General features: G+C 40.1%; 1 protein-coding gene across 1 annotated transcript in view; it reads left to right on the top strand.

Moving 5' to 3' along the window:
• LOC128696944 (neuroligin-4, X-linked-like) overlaps positions 1 to 24,661 on the top strand; it is a 156,353-nt gene that overhangs the window by 121,178 nt on the left and 10,514 nt on the right. Inside the window, exons 5-7 of the mRNA XM_070095182.1 lie at positions 25 to 121; positions 8,666 to 8,826; positions 19,892 to 20,098. Of these exons, the coding sequence (XP_069951283.1) occupies positions 25 to 121; positions 8,666 to 8,826; positions 19,892 to 20,098 (465 nt within the window). The remainder of the gene's footprint in view (positions 1 to 24; positions 122 to 8,665; positions 8,827 to 19,891; positions 20,099 to 24,661) is intronic.

A 24,661-nucleotide genomic window follows, 5' to 3' on the forward strand; every position in this document is an offset into this window, starting at 1 on the left:
GCAAGTGGAGTGTTCCTCCCACAGGTGGAGTTTGAAACACCTCAGTTTCTCTCCTCCATGGGACCCAGTGTTGACGGAGTGACCATCAGACCTGACTGGAAGGATCAACACACCAAGATGGGTGAGTAACGCATTATGATGGGTGCGTAACGCATTATGATGGGTGAGTAACACATTATGATGGGTGAGTAACACATGATGGGTGAGTAACACATTATGATGGGTGAGTAACACATTATGATGGGTGAGTAACACATCAGGATGGGTGAGTAACACACTATGATGGGTGAGTAACACATCATGATGGGTAATTAACACATCATGATGGGTGAGTAACACATTATGATGAGTGAGTAACACACTATGATGGGTGAGTGACACACTATGATGAGTGAATAATACATTATGATGGGTGAATAACACACTATGATGGGTGAGTAACATACTCTGATGGGTGAGTAACACATTATGATGTTTGAGTAACACACAATGATGGGTAAATAGCACGTTATGAAGAGTGAGTAACACATTATGATGGGTGAGTAACACACTATGATGAGTGAATAACACATTATGATGAGTAACACATTGTGATGGGTGAGTAACACATTATGATGGGCGAGTAACACACGATTTGTTGAGTAACACATTATGATGGGTGAGTAACACATTATGATGGGTGAGTAACACATTATGATGGGCGAGTAACACATGATTTGCTGAGTAACACATTATGATGAGTGAGTAACACATTATGATGAGTGAGTAACACACTATGATGGGTGAGTAACACATTATGATGGGTGAGTAACACATGATTGGTGAGTAACACATTATGATGGGTGAGTAACACATTATGATGAGTGAGTAACACACTATGATGGGTGAGTAACACATTATGATGAGTGAGTAACACATTATGATGGGTGAGTAACACATTATGATCGGTGAGTAACACATTATGATGAGTGAGTAACACACTATGATGGGTGAGTAACACATTATGATGGGTGAGTAACACATGATTTGTTGAGTAACACATTATGATGAGTGAGTAACACATTATGATGAGTGAGTAACACACTATGATGGGTGAGTAACACATTATGATGGGTGAGTAACACATGATTTGTTGAGTAACACATTATGATGGGTGAGTAACACATTATGATGAGTGAGTAACACACTATGATGGGTGAGTAACACATTATGATGGGTGAGTAACACATGATTTGTTGAGTAACACATTATGATGGGTGAGTAACACATTATGATGAGTGAGTAACACACTATGATGGGTGAGTAACACATTATGATGGGTGAGTAACACATGATTTGTTGAGTAACACATTATGATGGGTGAGTAACACATTATGATGAGTGAGTAACACACTATGATGGGTGAGTAACACATTATGATGGGTGAGTAACACATGATTTGTTGAGTAACACATTATGATGGGTGAGTAACACATTATGATGAGTGAGTAACACACTATGATGGGTGAGTAACACATTATGATGGGTGAGTAACACATGATTTGTTGAGTAACACATTATGATGGGTGAGTAACACATTATGATGAGTGAGTAACACATTATGATGAGTAACACACTATGATGGGTGAGTAACACATTATGTTGGGTGAGTAGCACATGATTTGTTGAGTAACACATTATGATGGGTGAGTAACACATTATGATGAGTGAGTAACACACTATGATGGGTGAGTAACACATTATGATGGGTGAGTAACACATGATTTGTTGAGTAACACATTATGATGGGTGAGTAACACATTATGATGAGTGAGTAACACACTATGATGGGTGAGTAACACATTATGATGGGTGAGTAACACATGATTTGTTGAGTAACACATTATGATGGGTGAGTAACACATTATGATGAGTGAGTAACACACTATGATGGGTGAGTAACACATTATGATGGGTGAGTAACACATGATTTGTTGAGTAACACATTATGATGGGTGAGTAACACATTATGATGAGTGAGTAACACATTATGATGAGTAACACACTATGATGGGTGAGTAACACATTATGTTGGGTGAGTAACACATGATTTGTTGAGTAACACATTATGATGGGTGAGTAACACATTATGATGAGTGAGTAACACACTATGATGGGTGAGTAACACATTATGTTGGGTGAGTAACACATGATTTGTTGAGTAACACATTATGATGGGTGAGTAACACATTATGATGGGCGAGTAACACATTATGATGGGCGAGTAACACACTATGATGGGTGAGTAACACATTATGATGGGCGAGTAACACGTGATTTGTTGAGTAACACATTATGATGAGTGAGTAACACATTATGATGGGTGAGTAACAAACTATAATGGGTGAGTAACACACTATGATGGGTGAGTAACACACTATGATAGGTGAGTAGCACATTATGATGGCTGAGTAACACATTATGATGGCTGAGTAACACATTATGATGGGCGAGTAACACATTATGATGGGTGAGTAACACATGATGGGTGAGTAACACATGATGGATGAACAACATAATATGATGAGTGAACAACACAATATGATGGATGAACAACACAATATGATGAGTGAACAACACAATATGATGGATGAACAACACAATATGACGAGTGAACAACACAATATGATGAGTGAACAACACAATATGATGAGTGAACAACACAATATGATGAGTGAACAACACAGTATGATGAGTGAACAACACAATATGATGGATGAACAACACAATATGATGAGTGAACAACACAATATGATGAGTGAACAACACAATATGATGGATGAACAACACAATATGACGAGTGAACAACACAATATGATGGATGAACAACACAATATGATGAGTGAACAACACAATATGATGGATGAACAACACAATATGATGAGTGAACAACACAATATGATGAGTGAACAACACAATATGATGAGTGAACAACACAATATGATGAGTGAACAACACAATATGATGGATGAACAACACAATATGATGAGTGAACAACACAATATGATGAGTGAATAACACAATATGATGGATGAACAACACAATATGATGGATGAACAACACAATATGACGAGTGAACAACACAATATGATGAGTGAACAACACAATATGATGAGTGAACAACACAATATGATGGATGAACAACACAATATGATGAGTGAACAACACAATATGATGGATGAACAACACAATATGACGAGTGAACAACACAATATGATGAATGAACAACACAATATGATGAGTGAACAACACAATATGATGAGTGAACAACACAATATGATGAGTGAACAACACAATATGATGAGTGAACAACACAATATGATGAGTGAACAACACAATATGATGAGTGAACAACACAATATGATGAGTGAACAACACAATATGATGAGTGAACAACACAATATGATGAGTGAACAACACAATATGATGAGTGAACAACACAATATGATGGATGAACAACACAATATGATGAGTGAACAACACAATATGATGGATGAACAACACAATATGACGAGTGAACAACACAATATGATGAGTGAACAACACAATATGATGAGTGAACAACACAATATGATGAGTGAACAACACAATATGATGAGTGAACAACACAATATGATGAGTGAACAACACAATATGATTAGTGAACAACACAATATGATGAGTGAACAACACAATATGATGAGTGAACAACACAATATGATGAGTGAACAACACAATATGATGAGTGAACAACACAATATGATGGATGAACAACACAATATGATGAGTGAACAACATAATATGATGAGTGAACAACACAATATGATGGATGAACAACACAATATGATGAGTGAACAACACAATATGATGAGTGAACAACACAATATGATGGATGAACAACACAATATGATGAGTGATCAACACAATATGATGAGTGAACAACACAATATGATGAGTGAACAACACAATATGATGAGTGAACAACACAATATGATGGATGAACAACACAATATGATGAGTGAACAACACAATATGATGAGTGAACAACACAATATGATGGATGAACAACACAATATGATGAGTGAACAACATAATATGATGAGTGAACAACATAATATGATGAGTAAACAACACAATATGATGGATGAACAACACAATATGATGAGTAAACTTTAGTTATTGTTTTCCATTATTTCACAAATCCACAATATGAGAGATTTTTTCACAAATCCGAATTATGGGAGTACATTTTTTTACACAAATCCACAGTATGAGAGAGAATTTTTACACAAATCCACAAAATGAGTGGACATTTTTTTCACAAATACGAGAATTTTTTATACACAAATCCACAATATTGATTATAGTTCACGACGAATCGAAACACTGTCAGAATTTTTTTTTTAATGAATGTATTCTTATTACAAAAAAATTTACAACAGAATAAATTCTAGAAAATTACACGAGAGAAACAGAATAAATGAAAAAAAATTTGTAACCTGTAATAATGTTAGTAGAATTACCGACAATATGTTAGGTAAAAGGGACACAAGTGCAACTAATGTGACGTTTTTATTGTGGCAACGTTTCGCTCTCCAGGAGCTTTATCAAGCCAGTTTGACATAATAATAATAATAATAATAATAATAATAATAATAATAATAATAATAATAATAATAATAATAATAATAATAATAATAATAATAATATTTACTACCAGTACATGTATAAGGTATACAGTCCATAGTTGACATCAGTGACATACTACTATACCTGGAGTATACGCGGAGTATACCTGGAGAGGATTTCGGGGGTCAGTACCCCCGAGGCCCGGTCTGTGACCAAGCCCCGCAGTGGAGTAGGGCCCAATCAACCAGGCTGTTACTGTTGGCTGTACCCAAACTGACGTACGAACCACAGCCTGGCTGGTCAGGTACTGACTTTAGGTGCCTGTCCAGTGCCTTCTTGAAGACAGCCAGGGATTTATTGGATATCCCCCTTATGTATGCTGGGAGGCAGTTGAACAGTCTTGGATCCCTCACACTTATTGTGTTGTCTCTCAGTGTACTCGTGGGGCTTCTGCTTTTCACTGGGGTCACGTTGCATCGCCTGCCGAGTCTTTTGCTTTCGGAGGGAGTGATTTTCGTGTGCAAATTTGGTATAAATCCCTCTAGGATTTTTCAAGTGTATATTATCGTGTATCTTTCTCGCCTGCGTTCTAGGGAATACAAGTCAAGGAACTTCAACCGTTCCCAGTAATTCATGTGTTTTATTGTACTTATGTGTACCGTGAAGGTTCTCTGTACATTCTAAAGGTCAGCAATTTCACCTGCCTTGAAAGGCGCAGTTAGTGTACAGCAAAATTTCAGCCTGGAGAGGACAAGCAATTTGAAGAGAATCATCATGGGCTTGGCATCCCTAGTTTTGAAGGTTCTCATTATCCATCCTATAATTTTTCTAGCAGATGTGGTAGATACAGTGTTGTGATCATTGAAGGTCAGATCCTCTGACATTATCACTCCCAGGTCCTTCACATTAGTTTTTCGCTCTTTTGTTAGATTGAAATTTATTTTATATTCTGATATAGTTTTCATTTCCTCAATTTTTCGATATCTTAGTATAAAGAAATTTCGCTTCATTAAACTTCATATTGCTTTCCATGGACCAATTAAAGATTTGGTTGATGTCCACTTGGAGTCTTGCAGTGTCTTCGATGGAGGACACTGTCTTGCAACCTCGAGTGTCATGAGGATGAGGAACAGGATGGAGACAAGTACTGTGCCTTGTGGAACAGAGCTTTTCACTGTAGCCGTCTCAGACTTTACTCTGTTTACTATTTCTCATTGTTTTCTATTTGTTAGGAAGCTATAGATCTATATACCAACTTTCCCCGTTATTCCTTTATCATGCATTTTGTGCGCTCTTACGCCATGATCACATTTTGTTTGTCCTCTAGAGCATCCGAGACCTTGTCATAGTGATCCAGTAGTTGGGACAGACAGGAGCGATCTGCTCTGAACCCATGTTGCTCTGGGTTGTGTAAATGATGAGTCGGCCTTTAATTCTTTGCTATTGCTTTGCTGCCCTCTTTGTGGAGCGGGGCTATGTCTGTTGTTTTAAGTACTGTGGAATGACTCCTGTGTTCATGTTCCCTCTCCATAGAATGATAAAGTTCCTTTCAGTTCTTGATGAACACGGAGTTCCACGAGCCTGCTTCTGGGACAGGGTGCATGGGCATGTCATTTATTGCCTTTTCGAAGTCATGTGGTGTTAAGAAAATATCAGAGCTGTTTGAATTTACCAAATTCTGAGTCTCGGTCATAAAAAAATCATTTAGGTTGTCGACTCTTAGTCTGGTTGCAGCGGCTCCCTGAACACCAAGCCATACTGGGACTTTAGTATCTCGCTCAATTTCCTTGCTGTCATCTTTGTAAGCCCCATCTCGTTTAAGCAGGGATCCAATACTGGATGTTGTTTTCACCTTAGATTTGGCATAGGAAAAGAAATATTTTGGGTTTCTTTCAATTATATTTATGTTTTTTTGTTCTTCCTGAGTTTCTTGTCTCCTGTATGATTCTTTAAGCTTAAGTTCGATATTTGCTGTTTCTCTGCCCAGTGCCTCCCTTCATATTTCAGCAGCTCTGTGATTCTTCGCCTTCGCCTATATAGGGAGCATCTCTCTCTTTCTAGTTTACATCTTCTCTTCCCTTTTCTTAAAGGAATATGCCTCGAGCATACCTCAAGTGCCACAGAATTAATTCTTTCTAGGCAAAGGTTTGGATCCATGTTGTTTAGGATATCTTCCCAGCTTGTTTCATTTAGGACATGGCTGACTTGATCCCACTGTATGTTTTTGTTATTGAAGTTGAATTTGGTGAAAGCTCCCTCATAATTTATCACATTTTGCTTTTCAGGAGCCCTGCACATACATGTCTGTATCTCTGTTATATTGTGATCAGAGTGTATTGTCTTTGATATGGTTACATTTCATATCAAATCATCGTTAGTGAAGATGAGGTCCAATGTATTCTCCAGCCTTCTTTGCTCTATTATTTGCTGGTTTAAGGTGAATTTGGTGCAGAGATTTAATAGCTCATGTGTGTGTGAATTTTCCTCTATGCTGCCTCAAGAGGTTATCTCTGTTAAAACATTATTTGCTAGATTCCTCCATATTACGTGTCTTCAATTGAAATCCCTCAGCAGCAAGATGTTTGGGGCAGGAGCTGAAAGATTTTCCATTTAGGTGGTGTTCCTAACAATATATGTTGTAACATTGTCTTTCTTGGACTGAGGAGCAACACACTTCAGGGTGAAAAAAAAATTACAGGAAGAAGAGTTGCATTCTCCTGCTGTCATGTGAGCGCAACATTTTCTGGGATGGTCAAAACTGCACATCCACCAGTTTTTCCAAACATTCCATGTTGCAGATACCCAAGGCATAAGATTTACATAGGTTTGATTTGTTTGCCATAGTTTATCGTGGTTGCTTTCCCTACTGGTGCTTTTTTTCTGACTCCTCACTACAGCACCTGCACAAACAATGGTGCCTTCACCAGTTTTTACTGGAAGTGTATCTACACTATTCCTCAAAGTATCATCCCCTTGTTTGCCATCTCTAGTGGTACTGCTATTTTGTAACTCTGGAATTTGCATATTTTTGTGTATACCTGCTTCCCCAGCACCAGGACCTCTGTCACTCCGGTACACTGACTTCCATTTCTTTACTCCTGCAGGTACTGTCCGTCAAGACAGCATCATCTGGCCCACTCATTGTATTTTCCCAGCATTTATACAAGACTGTCAAGTTTTCTAAGAATGCTGTTTTGTGGTTTCTGTCTTTTAGTACGGACGTAATTTATTCCCACAAGTGTCCATCTTCTGGGTAGATAGAAGCCCCTTGTTATGCAGAGCATTTCGGGCAAATTAAGTCAATTTTGTCCCAGTCTGTGACCCACACCAGTCGACTAACACCCAGGTACCCATTTTACTGATGGGTGAACAGGGAGAACAGGTGTAAGGAAACACGCCCAATGTTTAAACCCCTTGCCGGGAATCGAACCCGGACCCTCAGGGTGTGAAGCGAGAGCTTTGCCTATTAGGCTACAAGCGAAACGTTGCCACAATAAAATGTCGCATTAGCTGCCCTTGTGTCATTTACCTAAAATTTTTTCATATTATAAATTCTAGTAAACACAAGCCTGTAAAAAAAATTAAACCTCTGCAAGATACACGAAAAAACATGAAATTAAAAACTCTAAAACAAGCGCTGCTTTCCTCAACCTTTCACTTTCCCGAAGACGGTATCAATATACAACCTATGTGGTATGTCAGTATATCTTATTAATGAAAATAAGATACCAGATATATTAAGCAAATTTTATAAATTTGCTTGTAACAGAGAAGTGTAGATATAAATCCAGATGTAATCCTGTTAACCGTTTTGGGGTCTAGCTCCTGGGCCTTTTCTGTATCCATATGGTTATGAGGTGCATAAACTAGCCACTTCGGCGGCAAAATCTAAATTATAAATCGTTAAAACCGAAAACGTACTTGCGCTGTTAATTCCAGGGGTGTGGGGAGGGGGGAGTAAGTGTTAAATATCTCAGTGTTTATTAATTAACTTGCACTGTGCGTCATCCTGCTGCAGGCGAGGAAGGACGTACACCCGTGGACCTGCTGCTGGGAGTGGCTGCCACGGACGTTCTCGAGGTCTTCAGCGACGCGGAGATCCAGCACGGCTTCGAAGCCGATCACCGAGATCGACTCCTGAGGACCTTTGTCACCAACAACTATCGCTACCACCTGCAGGTGGGTCTTCACGCTATAGGGTATATACAACGAGAGGTGTATATTAGTGAATATGTAATAAGATCATGGGTAACAGGTGACATCAATACGCAAAATAACCACGTTGAAAAAAACACAGTCTTATTCCAAGCGCTTCCTCATTTCATCACATTTTCAAAGAACAACAGATATAAAGCAGAGATGTGACTCCACACGAGACTTGTTGGTATATTGCATCAGTGTATATGCGCAGAGGGGCAATTATATCTTCATGTGTATGAAGTACAATGAGAGGTATGTATCTCTGTGCATATATGTATCAAAAGATGTGTATATGTCAATGAATATTTAGTGTATATACACCTGGAAGCACATGTCTCCGAAAACACATATATATATGTCGTGCCGAATAGGTAAAACTTGCGATTTTGACTTAAATAGCAAGGCTCTTCTTGCCGAATAAGGCAAGCAAAAATTTGTGTATGCAATAATTTCGCAAAAAATCATTCTGAACCTAACGAAAAAAATATATTTCATTGTGTTTGTTTATTATTAAATTATTGTAAACTTATCTAAAATATATTTAGTTGGATTAGGCTAAAATAAATTGCGCTTGTTATAATAAGGTTAGGTAAGTTTTCTAAGGTTCTTTTGGTATAAAATTATTAATTTTTACATTAACATAAATGAAAAAAATATCTTTGAACGTTTAAGGGAAAATTTTAGAAAGAACATAATTTGGCACGACATATATATATATATATATATATATATATATATATATATATATATATATATATATATATATATATATATATATATATATATATATATATATATATATATATATATATATATGTGCAAATTTTCTTTATGATTATATATATATATATATATATATATATATATATATATATATATATATATATATAATCATAAAGAAAAATTGCACATTTTCAAAAACAAATTTTATCCGTGTAGGCAAGGGTTACATTTTTTACATATTTTTTTTAATTTACGTAAAAGCAGCCGCGACCCTGTGTGTGTGTGTGTTTGTGTGTGTGTGTGTGTGTGTGTGTGTGTGTGTGTGTGTGTGTGTGTGTGTGTGTGTGTGTGTGTGTGTGTGTGTGTGTGTGTGTGTGTGTGTGTGTGTGTGTGTGTGTGTGTGTGTGTGTGTGTGTGTGTGTGTGTGTGTGTGTATGTGTGTGTGTGTGTGTGTGTGTGTGTGTGTGTGTGTGTGTGTGTGTGTGTGTGTGTGTGTGTGTGTGTGTGTGTGTGTGTGTGTGTGTGTGTGTGTGTGTGTGTGTGTGTGTGTGTGTGTGTGTGTGTGTGTGTGTGTGTGTGAGTGTGTGTGTGTGTGTGTGTGTGTATGTGTGTGTGTGTGTGTGTGTGTGTGTGTGTGTGTGTGTGTGTGTGTGTGTGTGTGTTTGTGTGTGTGTGTGTGTGTGTGTGTGTGTGTGTGTGTGTGTGTGTGTGTGTGTGTGTGTGTGTGTGTGTGTGTGTGTGTGTACTCACCTAATTGTGGTTGCAGGGGTCGAGACTCAGCTCCTGGCCCCGCCTCTTCACTGATCGCTACTGGATCCTCTCTCTCTGCTTCCTGAGCTTTGTCATACCTCTTCTTAAAACTATGTATGGTTCCTGCCTCCACTACTTCACTTGCTAGGCTATTCCACTTGCTGACAACTATATGACTGAAGAAATACTTCCTAACGTCCCTGTGACTCGTCTGAGTCTTCAGCTTCCAGTTGTGACCCCTTGTCCCTGTGTCCCCTCTCTGGAACATCCTATCTCTGTCCACCTTGTCTATTCCCCGCAGTATCTTGTATGTCGTTATCATGTCTCCCCTGACCCTTCTGTCCTCCAGTGTCGTCAGTCCGATTTCCCTTAACCTTTCCTCGTATGACATTCCCTTGAGCTCTGGGACTAGCCTTGTTGCAAACCTTTGTACTTTCTCTAACTTCTTGACGTGCTTGACCAGGTGTGGGTTCCAGACTGGTGCTGCATACTCCAGTATGGGCCTAACATACACAGTGTACAGTGTCTTGAACGATTCCTTATTAAGGTATCGGAACGCTATTCTCAGGTTTGCCAGGCGCCCGTATGCTGCAGCGGTTATTTGGTTGATGTGTGCCTCCGGTGATGTGCTCGGTGTTATGGTCACCCCAAGGTCTTTCTCCCTGAGTGAGGTCTGTAGTCTTTGTCCACCTAGCCTATACTCTGTCTGCGGTCTTCTTTGCCCCTCCCCAATCTTCATGACTTTGCATTTGGCTGGATTGAATTCGAGAAGCCAGTTGCTGGACCACATGTCCAGCCTGTCCAGGTCTCTTTGCAGTCCTGCCTCATCCTCGTCCGATTTAATTCTTCTCATCAACTTCACGTCATCTGCGAACAGGGACACTTCAGAGTCTATTCCTTCCATCATGTCGTTCACATATATCAAAAATAGCACTGGTCTTAGAACTGACCCCTGTGGGACCCCGCTCGTAACAGGCGCCCACTGTGATACCTCTTCACGTACCACGACTCGTTGCTGCCTCCCTGTCAGGTATTCCCTCATCCATTGCAGTGCCCTCCCTTTTACGTGCGCCTGATCCTCCAGCTTCTGCACTAATCTCTTGTGGGGAACTGTGTCAAAGGCCTTCCTGCAGTCTAGGAAAACGCAATCTACCCACCCCTCTCTCTCGTGTCTTACTTCTGTTACCTTGTCATAAAACTCCAGGAGGTTTGTGATACAAGATTTGCCTTCCATGAGCCCATGCTGGTTTTCATTTATAATCTTGTTCCTTTCCAGGTGTTCGACCACTCTCCTCCTGATAATCTTCTCCATGACTTTGCACACAATACATGTCAGAGACACAGGTCTGTAGTTTAGTGCCTCGTTTCTGTTTCCTTTCTTAAATATGGGGACTACATTAGCTGTCTTCCATTTCTCAGGTAGTTGCCCAGTTTCAAGGGATGTGTTGAAGATTGTGGTTAGAGGCACGCACAGCATCTCTGCTCCTTCTCTAAGGACCCATGGGGAGATGTTGTCCGGTCCCATCGCCTTTGAGGTGTCAAGGTCACTTAAGAGCTTCTTCACCTCCTCCTCAGTTGTTCGTATGTCATCCAACACTTGTTGGTATATTCCCTCTTGATGTTCACTTCTGTGCTGTCTTCCCACAGCCCTTCCTGTCTCTACTGTAAAAACTTCCTTAAATCTCCTGTTCAGCTCCTCACATACCTCCTGATCATTTCTTGTGAGTTCTCCACCTTCTGTCCTTAATCTGATCACCTGGTCTTTGACTGTTGTCTTCCTCCTGATGTGGCTATACAACAGTTTCGGGTCAGTCTTGATTCTCGATGCTATGTCATTTTCATACTGTCGCTGGGCCTCCCTCCTTACCTGTGCGTACTCATTCCTGGCTCTTTGACTGATCTCCCTATTTTCGTGTGTTCTCTGCCTTCTGTACTTTTTCCATTCTCTATTGCACTTTGTTTTTGCCTCCTTACACCGTCGGGTAAACCAGGGGCTCGTTCTGGTCTTCCCGTTGTTACTGTTGCCCTTGGGAATAAACCTTTCCACTGCCTCCTTGCATTTTGTTGTTACATATTCCATCATTTCATTTACTGGCTTTCCTGCCAGTTCTCTGTCCCACTGGACCTACCGCAGGAAGTTCTTCAACCCTATGTAGTCCCCTCTTTTATAGTCAGACTTTTCCCATTCAACTCCTGTTATGCCTCCTTACACCGTCGGGTAAACCAGGGGCTCATTCTGGTCTTCCCGTTGTTACTGTTGCCCTTGGGAATAAACCTTTCCACTGCCTCCTTGCATTTTGTTGTTACATATTCCATCATTTCATTTACTGGCTTTCCTGCCAGTTCTCTGTCCCACTGGACCTACCGCAGGAAGTTCTTCAACCCTATGTAGTCCCCTCTTTTATAGTCAGACTTTTCCCATTCAACTCCTGTTATTCTCTCCACTTGCAGCTCTACTATGTATTCAAAGCACAGAACCACGTGGTCGCTAGCTCCTAGAGGACTCTCATACTTGATGTCCTCAATATCTGAGCTGCCCAGGGTGAACACAAGGTCCAATCTTGCTGGTTCATCCTCCCCTCTCACTCTGGTAGTGTCCTTAACATGTTGGTGCATGAGGTTTTCCAGCACCACGTCCAACATCCTGGCTCTCCATGTTTCGGGACCCCCATGTGGCTCCAGGTTTTCCCAGTCAATCTCCCTGTGGTTAAAATCCCCCATAACCAGCAACTTTGCTCTGCTGGAGTGAGCTCTTCTTGCCACCTCAGCAAGTGTGTCCACCATTGCTCTTTTGCTCTCTTCATATTCCTCTCTTGGCCTCCTGCAGTTCTGTGGTGGATTATACATCACTGCAATGACCACTTTGTGTTCCCCAGACTGAATTGTACCTGCTATGTAGTCTCTTTCTCCCGTCTCATCTATTCCTTCCATTTTCTCGAATTTCCATCTGTTTTTTACGAGCAGAGCAACCCCACCTCCCCCCCTGCCCTTCTATCTTTCCTCATGATCTGGTATCCTGGTGGGAAGATTGCATCTGTTATTGTCTCCATGAGTTTTGTTTCTGTAACTGCTATGATGTCTGGGGACTTCTCATTGATTCTTTCTTGCCATTCCTCATGTTTATTCGTTAATCCATCTGCATTTGTGTACCAAACCTTCAACTTCTGTTCTAATACTGTAACTGTGGTGCGGGGGGTGGAAACAGAGGGATCGGTGTGTGATGGTTGGTTTGGATTGTTCAGTTGCCTTGGGGGTGTCGTGGCTGGAGTCCTTCTGCAGGTGTTTCTGGGGGGTGCGCTTGTCCTTCCATTTGATCCTGGGTTATTCTGCTCTCCTTTTTCATTTCCTCCCATTTCTCCTTTCATTTTTGAACTCTCTCTTTCATTGTCTTCCTTTCGTCCTGTGTTCTGTCTCGATCGAGGTACACACTCCGGAACTCCTGCTTGCCTCTCAGCCGTGCTTTCTCCTGCAGGATCATGGTTCGGGTTGATTCTGCCTTGAAAATTACTTTGAGAGGCCGATTCCTTTTCTTTGTGAACCACCCAATTCTCCGAAAATTTGCCACCTGGGTCATGTCCCCCTCGCCTATCACCTTCATGATATCTTCAATCGCTTTTTTCTCCTCCTGCTTTCTTTCATCATAAGTTTCCCCTTTAGCTTCGTCTAGCCCATAGACAAACACGGATCTTTCCCTTTCCACCTCCCACTGTGACTCCCATTGCATCCTCTGATGTGTTTTAGTTCCTTCCCGTGGAGTGTTCCTTCCTTCAGTCCCTTCCCTAGTTATGGCCCCTATGCTTCTTGGTTTATCCTTCCTGCTCACCTGCTCCTGGCCCCCACAGGTATCTGGTAAGGTCCTTGCACATGTCCTACTTCCTTCAATGTCTTCCAACCTCTCATTCTGTCCTAGTGTGCTCCCTGTCTTTGTTTTGGCCCCATGTGGGTTTGACAGGACCTCTGCATACAGTTTAGTTTCCATGCTTCCTTCAGACCTGTTGTCTGTGTTTGATGTAGCCATTGCCGATGCTACTTCTGTAATATCTTTGTCTCTGTGCTGTTTCAGATGTCTCAGCTCCTCTTCTAATCTCTCTATCTTGATTTCTGCTGCTGTGCCTGTTGCTTCCACCTTCTGCATTCTGCTGCTAACCTCTCTTCCATCTTCCTTTCCAGCTCATCTAGTCTCCTTCCCCAGTCTTCCTCCCTTTTTTTGAGCTCTACCTCCTATTCCTCCCTCCCAGATTCGTCCTTGGAGCCCCTTGTCCTCATCCTGGTTAGGGGGGGGGAATAGATGGTTAGGAAAGGGGATGGATGGTTGTGGGGGAGGGGGAGGATGGTTATTGGAGGGGTAGAGATAGTTGGGGAGGGGGTTAGATGGTTTGGGGGAGAGAGGGGATGGATGGTTATGGGGGAGGGGAAGGATGGTTATTGGAGGGAGGGAGGTAGTTGGGGGGGGTTAGACGGTTTGGGGAGGGGTTAGGTGGTTTGGGGGAGGGGTAGGTGGCTAAGGTGAGGTGGTTAGGGAAGGGGGAGAGGTGGTTAGGGGAGGGGGGTACGTGTTTTTGTCAAGTGGTGGGTGTGTGGGTGTGTGTGTGTATGTGTATTTGCGTGTGTGTGTGCGTGTGTGTGTGTGTGGTGTGTGTGTGTGGTGTGTGTGTGGTGTGTGTGTGTGTGGTGTGTGTGTGTGTGTGGTGTGTGTGTGTGAGGGGTATGTGTGGTGTGTGTGTGTGTGTGTGTGTGGTGTGTGTGTATGGTGTGTGTGTGTGTGGTGTGTGTGTGTGGTGTGTGTGTGTGGTGTGTGTGTGTTGGCCCCGCCTCTTCACTGGTCGCTACTAGGTCACTCTCCCTGAACCATGAGCTTTATCGTACCTCTGCTTAAAGCTATGTATGGCTCCTGCCTCCACTACATCGCTTCCCAAACTATTCCACTTCCTGACTACTCTGTGGCTGAAGAAATACTTCCTAACATCCCTTTGATTCATCTGTGTCTTCAGCTTCCAACTGTGTCCCCGTGTTGCTGTGTCCAGTCTCTGGAACATCCTGTCTTTGTCCACCTTGTCAATTCCTCTCAATATTTTGTAAGTCGTTATCATGTCCCCCCTATCTCTCCTGTCCTCCAGTGTCGTCAGATTGATTTCCCTTAACCTCTCCTCATAGGACATACCTCTTAACTCTGGGACAAGTCTTGTTGCAAACCTTTGCACTTTCTCTAGTTTCTTTACATGCTTGGCTAGGTATGGGTTCCAAACTGGTGCCGCATACTCCAATATGGGCCTAACGTACACGGTGTACAGGGTCCTGAACGATTCCTTATTAAGATGTCGGAATGCTGTTCTGAGGTTTGCCAGGCGCCCATATGCTGCGGCAGTTATTTGGTTGATGTGCGCTTCAGGAGATGTGCATGGTGTTATACTCACCCCAAGATCTTTTTCCTTGAGTGATGTTTGTAGTCTCTGGCCCCCTAGACTGTACTCCGTCTGCGGTCTTCTTTGCCCTTCCCCAATCCTCATGACTTTGCACTTGGTGGGATTGAACTCCAGGAGCCAGTTGCTGGACCAGGTCTGCAGCCTGTCCAGATCCCTTTGTAGTTCTGCCTGGTCTTCGATTGAATGAACTCTTCTCATCAACTTCACTTCATCTGCAAACAGGGACACCTCGGAGTTTATTCCTTCCGTCATGTCGTTCACAAATACCAGAAACAGCACTGGTCCTAGGACTGACCCCTGTGGGACCCCGCTGGTCACAGGTGCCCACTCTGACACCTCGCCACGTACCATTACTCGCTGCTGTCTTCCTGACAAGTATTCCCTGATCCATTGCAGTGCCTTCCCTGTTATCCCTGCTTGGTCCTCCAGTTTTTGCACCAATCTCTTGTGTGGTACTGTGTCAAACGCCTTCTTGCAGTCCAAGAAAATGCAATCCACCCACCCCTCTCTCTCTTGTCTTACTGCTGTCACCATGTCATAGAACTCCAGTAGGTTTGTGACACAGGATTTCCCGTCTCTGAAACCATGTTGGCTGCTGGTGATGAGATCATTCCTTCCTAGATGTTCCACCATTCTTCTCCTGACAATCTTTTCCATGATCTTGCATGCTATACATGTCAGTGACACTGGTCTGTAGTTTAGTGCTTGAAGTCTGTCTCCTTTTTTAAATATTGGGACCACATTTGCTGTCTTCCATGCCTCAGGCAATCTTCCTGTTTCGATAGATGTATTGAATATTGTTGTTAGGGGTACACATAGCGCCTCTGCTCCCTCTCTCAGGACCCATGGAGAGATGTTATCTGGCCCCATTGCCTTTGAGGTATCTAGCTCACTCAGAAGCCTCTTCACTTCTTCCTCGGTTGTGTGCACTGTGTCCAGCACATGGTGGTGTACCCCACCTCTCCGTCTTTCTGGAGCCCCTTCTGTCTCCTCTGTGAACACTTCTTTATTAAATAACACTGTCAGCTTTATTAAATAACACTGTCTGCTTTATTAAACAACACTGTCTGCTTTATTAAATAACACTGTCTGCTTTATTAAATAACACTGTCTGCTTTATTAAATAACACTGTCTGCTTAATTAAACAGCACTGTCTGCTTTATTAAATAACACTGTCTGCTTTATTAAACAACACTGTCTGCTTTATTAAATAACACTGTCTGCTTTATTAAACAACACTGTCTGCTTTATTAAATAACATTGTCTGCTTTATTAAATAACACTGTCTGCTTTATTAAACAACACTGTCTGCTTTATTAAACAACACTGTCTGCTTTATTAAATAACACTGTCTGCATTATTAAATAACACTGCTTTATTAAACAACACTGTCTGCTTTATTAAATAACACTGTCTGCTTTATTAAATAACACTCTGCTTTATTAAATAACACTGCTTTATTAAACAACACTGTCTGCTTTATTAAATAACACTGCTTTATTAAACAACACTGTATGCTTTATTAAACAACACTGTCTGCTTTATTAAATAACACTGCTTTCTTAAACAACACTGTCTGCTTTATTAAACAACGCTGTTTGCTTTATTAAACAGCACTGTCTGCTTTATTAAATAACCCTGCCTGCTTATTAAATAACACTGTCTGCTTTATTAAATAACACTGTCTGCTTTATTAAATAACACTGTCTGCTTTATTAAACAACACTGTCTGCTTTATTAAACAACACTGTCTGCTTTATTAAACAACACTGTCTGCTTTATTAAATAACACTGTCTACTTTATTAAATAACACTGTCTGCTTTATTAAACAACACTGTCTGCTTTATTAAACAACACTGTCTGCTTTATTAAACAACACTGTCTGCTTTATTAAACAACACTGTCTGCTTTATTAAACAGCACTGTTTGCTTTATTAAATAACTCTGTCTGCTTTATTAAATAACACTGTCTGCTTTATTAAATAACACTGCTTTATTAAACAACACTGTCTGCTTTATTAAATAACTCTGTCTGCTTATTAAATAACACTGCTTTATTAAATAACACTGTCTGCTTTATTAAATAACACTGTCTGCTTTATTAAATAACATTGTCTGATTTATTAAACAACACTGTCTGCTTTATTAAATAACTCTGCCTGCTTATTAAATAACACTGTCTGCTTTATTAAATAACACTGTCTGCTTTATTAAATAACACTGTCTGCTTTATTAAACAGCACTGTCTGCTTTATTAAATAACTCTGCCTGCTTATTAAATAACACTGTCTGCTTTATTAAATAACTCTGCCTGCTTATTAAATAACACTGTCTGCTTTATTAAACAACACTGTCTGCTTTATTAAATAACTCTGCCTGCTTATTAAATAACACTGTTTGCTTTATTAAACAACACTGTCTGCTTTATTAAATAACACTGTCTGCTTTATTAAACAACACTGTCTGCTTTATTAAATAACACTGTCTGCTTTATTAAATAACACTGTCTGCTTTATTAAACAACACTGTCTGCTTTATTAAACAACACTGTCTGCTTTATTAAATAACACTGCTTTATTAAACAACACTGTCTGCTTTATTAAATAACACTGCTTTATTAAACAACACTGTCTGCTTTATTAAATAACACTGCTTTATTAAACAACACTGTCTGCTTTATTAAATAACTCTGCCTGCTTTATTAATTAACACTGTCTACTTTATTAAATAACACTGTCTGCTTTATTAAACAACACTGTCTGCTTTATTAAATAACACTGCTTTATTAAACAACACTGTCTGCTTTATTAAATAACACTGTCTGCTTTATTAAACAACACTGTGCTTTATTAAATAACACTGTCTGCTTTATTAAATAACACTGTCTGCTTTATTAAATAACACTGTCTGCTTTATTAAATAACACTGCTTTATTAAACAACACTGTCTGCTTTATTAAATAACACTGTCTGTTTTATTAAACAACACTGTGCTTTATTAAATAACACTGTCTGCTTTATTAAATAACACTGTCTGATTATTAAATAACACTGTCTGCTTTATTAAACAACACTGTCTGCTTTATTAAACAACACTGGCTGCTTTATTAAACAACACTGTCTGCTTTATTAAACAGCACTGTCTGCTTTATTAAATAACTCTGCCTGCTTATTAAATAACACTGTCTGCTTTATTAAATAACACTGTCTGCTTTATTAAATAACACTGCTTTATTAAACAACACTGTCTGCTTTATTAAATAACTCTGCCTGCTTTATTAATTAACACTGTCTACTTTATTAAATAACACTGTCTGCTTTATTAAATAACACTGTCTACTTTATTAATAACACTGTCTGCTTTATTAAACAACACTGTCTGCTTTATTAAATAACACTGTCTGCTTTATTAAACAACACTGTCTGCTTTGGAAATATAAACACAAATGCAGTATAATGTGATCCTTTATTGACAACGTTTCACCCACACAGTGGGCTTTTTCAAGTCACACAACGTTTCACCCACTGTGTGGGTGAAACGTTGTCAATAAAGGATCACATTATACTGCATTTGTGTTTATATTTCCATTGTGTCGGTATTTTATACCATTTATTTCCACTGTCTGCTTTATTAAACAACATTGTCTGCTTTATTAAATAACACTGTCTGCTTTATTAAATAACACTGTCTACTTTATTAAATAACACTGTCTGCTTTATTAAACAACACTGTCTGCTTTATTAAATAACACTGTCTACTTTATTAAATAACACTGTCTGCTTTATTAAGCAACACTGTCTGCTTTATTAAACAACACTGTCTGCTTTATTAAATAACACTGTCTGCTTTATTAAACAACACTGTCTGCTTTATTAAATAACACTGTCTGCTTTATTAAATAACACTGTCTGCTTTATTAAATAACACTGTGTGCTTGATTACGTAACGCTACCTGCTTTATTAACTAACACTTATTGCTTGTTAAATAGCACTACCTGCTTTATTAAAGCAGATAGTGTTATTTAATGTGTTATATAAAGCTTTAATCTGATTTTCAAGGTTCTATCTGATTTTAAAAGCTTTATTCTGATTTTAAAAGTAGGGTTATGATCACTTGAAGATTGAAGAAAGCGTACGTGTTCGCAGGAGATCGTGCTGGCCATCACAGCAGAGTACACGGACTGGGCACGTCCGGTGCAGCATCCAGTACACATCCGGGACCTGACGGCGGAGGCCCTACACGATGCGTCGTTCGTCTCCCCCGTCACCGTAGCAGCTAATAACCTCTACACCCCGGCCAGAACTGCTTTTCTCTACGTCTTGGACTATCGTCCGGACGAACCTAACCCCGAGGTACAGTAATTCAGCATTTTTTCCCCTGACCTCAATAGAAATATGTCACTTTGTATTGTAATTTATGTAACTGTAATTATGTGTACCCGTACCTAAATCCTGCCGGGTCACCATCTGGAAAAGACCCGGCCGGGCAATACTGGCTGACCTACTACTACTTACTGCTACGTACCTAAATAAACTTACTTAACCATGGTAATGAGTCGTATTATAAGGGGTGTATTATGCTGGAGAGTTCTTGAGAAGAGTGAATGTCTCAGTAACTCTCAGTACTGGGAAGAGTGAATGTTTCAGTAACTCTCAGTACTGGGAAGAGTGAATGTTTCAGTAACTCTCAGTACTGGAAAGAGTGAATGTTTCAGTAACTCAGTACTGGGAAGAGTGAATGTTTCAGTAACTCTCAGTACTGGGAAGAGTGAATGTTTCAGTAACTCTCAGTACTGGAAAGAGTGAATGTTTCAGTAACTCAGTACTGGGAAGAGTGAATGTTTCAGTAACTCTCAGTACTGGGAAGAGTGAATGTTTTAGTAACTCTCAGTACTGGGAAGAGTGAATGTTTCAGTAACTCTCAGTACTGGGAAGAGTGAATGTTTCAGTAACTCTCAGTACTGGGAAGAGTGAATGTTTCAGTAACTCAGAACTGGAAAGAGTGAATGTTTCAGTAACTCTCAGTACTGGGAAGAGTGAATGTTTCAGTAACTCTCAGTACTGGGAAGAGTGAATGTTTCAGTAACTCTCAGTACTGGGAAGAGTGAATGTTTCAGTAACTCTCAGTACTGGGAAGAGTGAATGTTTCAGTAACTCTCAGTACTGGGAAGAGTGAATGTTTCAGTAACTCTCAGTACTGGGAAGAGTGAATGTTTCAGTAACTCTCAGTACTGGGAAGAGTGAATGTTTCAGTAACTCTCAGTACTGGGAAGAGTGAATGTTTCAGTAACTCAGTACTGGAAAGAGTGAATGTTTCAGTAACTCTCAGTACTGGGAAGAGTGAATGTTTCAGTAACTCAGTACTGGAAAGAGTGAATGTTTCAGTAACTCTCAGTACTGGGAAGAGTGAATGTTTCAGTAACTCAGTACTGGAAAGAGTGAATGTTTCAGTAACTCTCAGTACTGGGAAGAGTGAATGTTTCAGTAACTCAGTACTGGCAAGAGTGAATGTTTCAGTAACTCTCAGTACTGGCAAGAGTGAATGTTTCAGTAACTCTCAGTACTGGGAAGAGTGAATGTTTTAGTAACTCTCAGTACTGGGAAGAGTGAATGTTTTAGTAACTCTCAGTACTGGGAAGAGTGAATGTTTTAGTAACTCTCAGTACTGGGAAGAGTGAATGTTTCAGTAACTCTCAGTACTTGGAAGAGTGAATGTTTTAGTAACTCTCAGTACTGGGAAGAGTGAATGTTTCAGTAACTCTCAGTACTGGCAAGAGTGAATGTTTTAGTAACTCTCAGTACTGGGAAGAGTGAATGTTTCAGTAACTCTCAGTACTGGGAAGAGTGAATGTTTCAGTAACTCTCAGTACTGGGAAGAGTGAATGTTTCAGTAACTCTCAGTACTGGGAAGAGTGAATGTTTCAGTAACTCTCAGTACTGGGAAGAGTGAATGTTTCAGTAACTCTCCGTACTGGGAAGAGTGAATGTTTCAGTAACTCTCAGTACTGGGAAGAGTGAATGTTTCAGTAACTCTCAGTACTGGGAAGAGTGAATGTTTCAGTAACTCTCCGTACTGGGAAGAGTGAATGTTTCAGTAACTCACAGTACTGGGAAGAGTGAATGTTTTAGTAACTCTCAGTACTGGGAAGAGTGAATGTTTCAGTAACTCACAGTACTGGGAAGAGTGAATGTTTCAGTAACTCTCAGTACTGGGAAGAGTGAATGTTTTAGTAACTCTCAGTACTGGGAAGAGTGAATGTTTTAGTAACTCTCAGTACTGGGAAGAGTGAATGTTTCAGTAACTCTCAGTACTGGGAAGAGTGAATGTTTCAGTAACTCTCAGTACTGGGAAGAGTGAATGTTTTAGTAACTCTCAGTACTGGGAAGAGTGAATGTTTTAGTAACTCTCAGTACTGGGAAGAGTGAATGTTTTAGTAACTCTCAGTACTGGGAAGAGTGAATGTTTTAGTAACTCTCAGTACTGGGAAGAGTGAATGTTTTAGTAACTCTCAGTACTGGGAAGAGTGAATGTTTCAGTAACTCTCAGTACTGGGAAGAGTGAATGTTTCAGTAACTCTCAGTACTGGGAAGAGTGAATGTTTTAGTAACTCTCAGTACTGGGAAGAGTGAATGTTTTAGTAACTCTCAGTACTGGGAAGAGTGAATGTTTTAGTAACTCTCAGTACTGGCAAGAGTGAATGTTTCAGTAACTCTCAGTACTGGCAAGAGTGAATGTTTCAGTAACTCTCAGTACTGGCAAGAGTGAATGTTTCAGTAACTCTCAGTACTGGAAAGAGTGAATGTTTCAGTAACTCTCAGTACTGGAAAGAGTGAATGTTTCAGTAACTCTCAGTACTGGGAAGAGTGAATGTTTCAGTAACTCTCAGTACTGGCAAGAGTGAATGTTTCAGTAACTCTCAGTACTGGGAAGAGTGAATGTTTTAGTAACTCTCAGTACTGGGAAGAGTGAATGTTTTAGTAACTCTCAGTACTGGCAAGAGTGAATGTTTCAGTAACTCTCAGTACTGGCAAGAGTGAATGTTTCAGTAACTCTCAGTACTGGCAAGAGTGAATGTTTCAGTAACTCTCAGTACTGGAAAGAGTGAATGTTTCAGTAACTCTCAGTACTGGAAAGAGTGAATGTTTCAGTAACTCTCAGTACTGGGAAGAGTGAATGTTTCAGTAACTCTCAGTACTGGAAAGAGTGAATGTTTCAGTAACTCTCAGTACTGGGAAGAGTGAATGTTTCAGTAACTCTCAGTACTGGAAAGAGTGAATGTTTCAGTAACTCTCAGTACTGGGAAGAGTGAATGTTTCAGTAACTCAGTACTGGCAAGAGTGAATGTTTCAGTAACTCTCAGTACTGGCAAGAGTGAATGTTTCAGTAACTCTCAGTACTGGAAAGAGTGAATGTTTCAGTAACTCAGTACTGGCAAGAGTGAATGTTTCAGTAACTCTCAGTACTGGGAAGAGTGAATGTTTCAGTAACTCTCAGTACTGGAAAGAGTGAATGTTTCAGTAACTCAGTACTGGGAAGAGTGAATGTTTCAGTAACTCTCAGTACTGGGAAGAGTGAATGTTTCAGTAACTCTCAGTACTGGAAAGAGTGAATGTTTCAGTAACTCAGTACTGGGAAGAGTGAATGTTTCAGTAACTCTCAGTACTGGGAAGAGTGAATGTTTTAGTAACTCTCAGTACTGGGAAGAGTGAATGTTTCAGTAACTCTCAGTACTGGGAAGAGTGAATGTTTCAGTAACTCTCAGTACTGGGAAGAGTGAATGTTTCAGTAACTCTCAGTACTGGGAAGAGTGAATGTTTCAGTAACTCTCAGTACTGGGAAGAGTGAATGTTTCAGTAACTCTCAGTACTGGGAAGAGTGAATGTTTCAGTAACTCTCAGTACTGGGAAGAGTGAATGTTTCAGTAACTCAGAACTGGAAAGAGTGAATGTTTCAGTAACTCTCAGTACTGGGAAGAGTGAATGTTTCAGTAACTCTCAGTACTGGGAAGAGTGAATGTTTTAGTGACTCTCAGTACTGGGAAGAGTGAATGTTTCAGTAACTCTCAGTACTGGGAAGAGTGAATGTTTCAGTAACTCTCAGTACTGGGAAGAGTGAATGTTTCAGTAACTCTCAGTACTGGGAAGAGTGAATGTTTCAGTAACTCTCAGTACTGGGAAGAGTGAATGTTTCAGTAACTCTCAGTACTGGGAAGAGTGAATGTTTCAGTAACTCTCAGTACTGGGAAGAGTGAATGTTTCAGTAACTCAGTACTGGAAAGAGTGAATGTTTCAGTAACTCTCAGTACTGGGAAGAGTGAATGTTTCAGTAACTCAGTACTGGAAAGAGTGAATGTTTCAGTAACTCTCAGTACTGGGAAGAGTGAATGTTTCAGTAACTCAGTACTGGAAAGAGTGAATGTTTCAGTAACTCTCAGTACTGGGAAGAGTGAATGTTTTAGTAACTCAGTACTGGGAAGAGTGAATGTTTCAGTAACTCAGTACTGGCAAGAGTGAATGTTTCAGTAACTCTCAGTACTGGCAAGAGTGAATGTTTCAGTAACTCTCAGTACTGGGAAGAGTGAATGTTTTAGTAACTCTCAGTACTGGGAAGAGTGAATGTTTTAGTAACTCTCAGTACTGGGAAGAGTGAATGTTTTAGTAACTCTCAGTACTGGGAAGAGTGAATGTTTTAGTAACTCTCAGTACTGGTAAGAGTGAATGTTTCAGTAACTCAGTACTGGGAAGAGTGAATGTTTCAGTAACTCTCAGTACTGGGAAGAGTGAATGTTTTAGTAACTCTCAGTACTGGGAAGAGTGAATGTTTCAGTAACTCTCAGTACTGGCAAGAGTGAATGTTTTAGTAACTCTCAGTACTGGGAAGAGTGAATGTTTCAGTAACTCTCAGTACTGGGAAGA

This window comes from Cherax quadricarinatus, chromosome 49, assembly GCF_038502225.1.
Source record: "Cherax quadricarinatus isolate ZL_2023a chromosome 49, ASM3850222v1, whole genome shotgun sequence".
NCBI lineage: Eukaryota > Metazoa > Arthropoda > Malacostraca > Decapoda > Parastacidae > Cherax > Cherax quadricarinatus.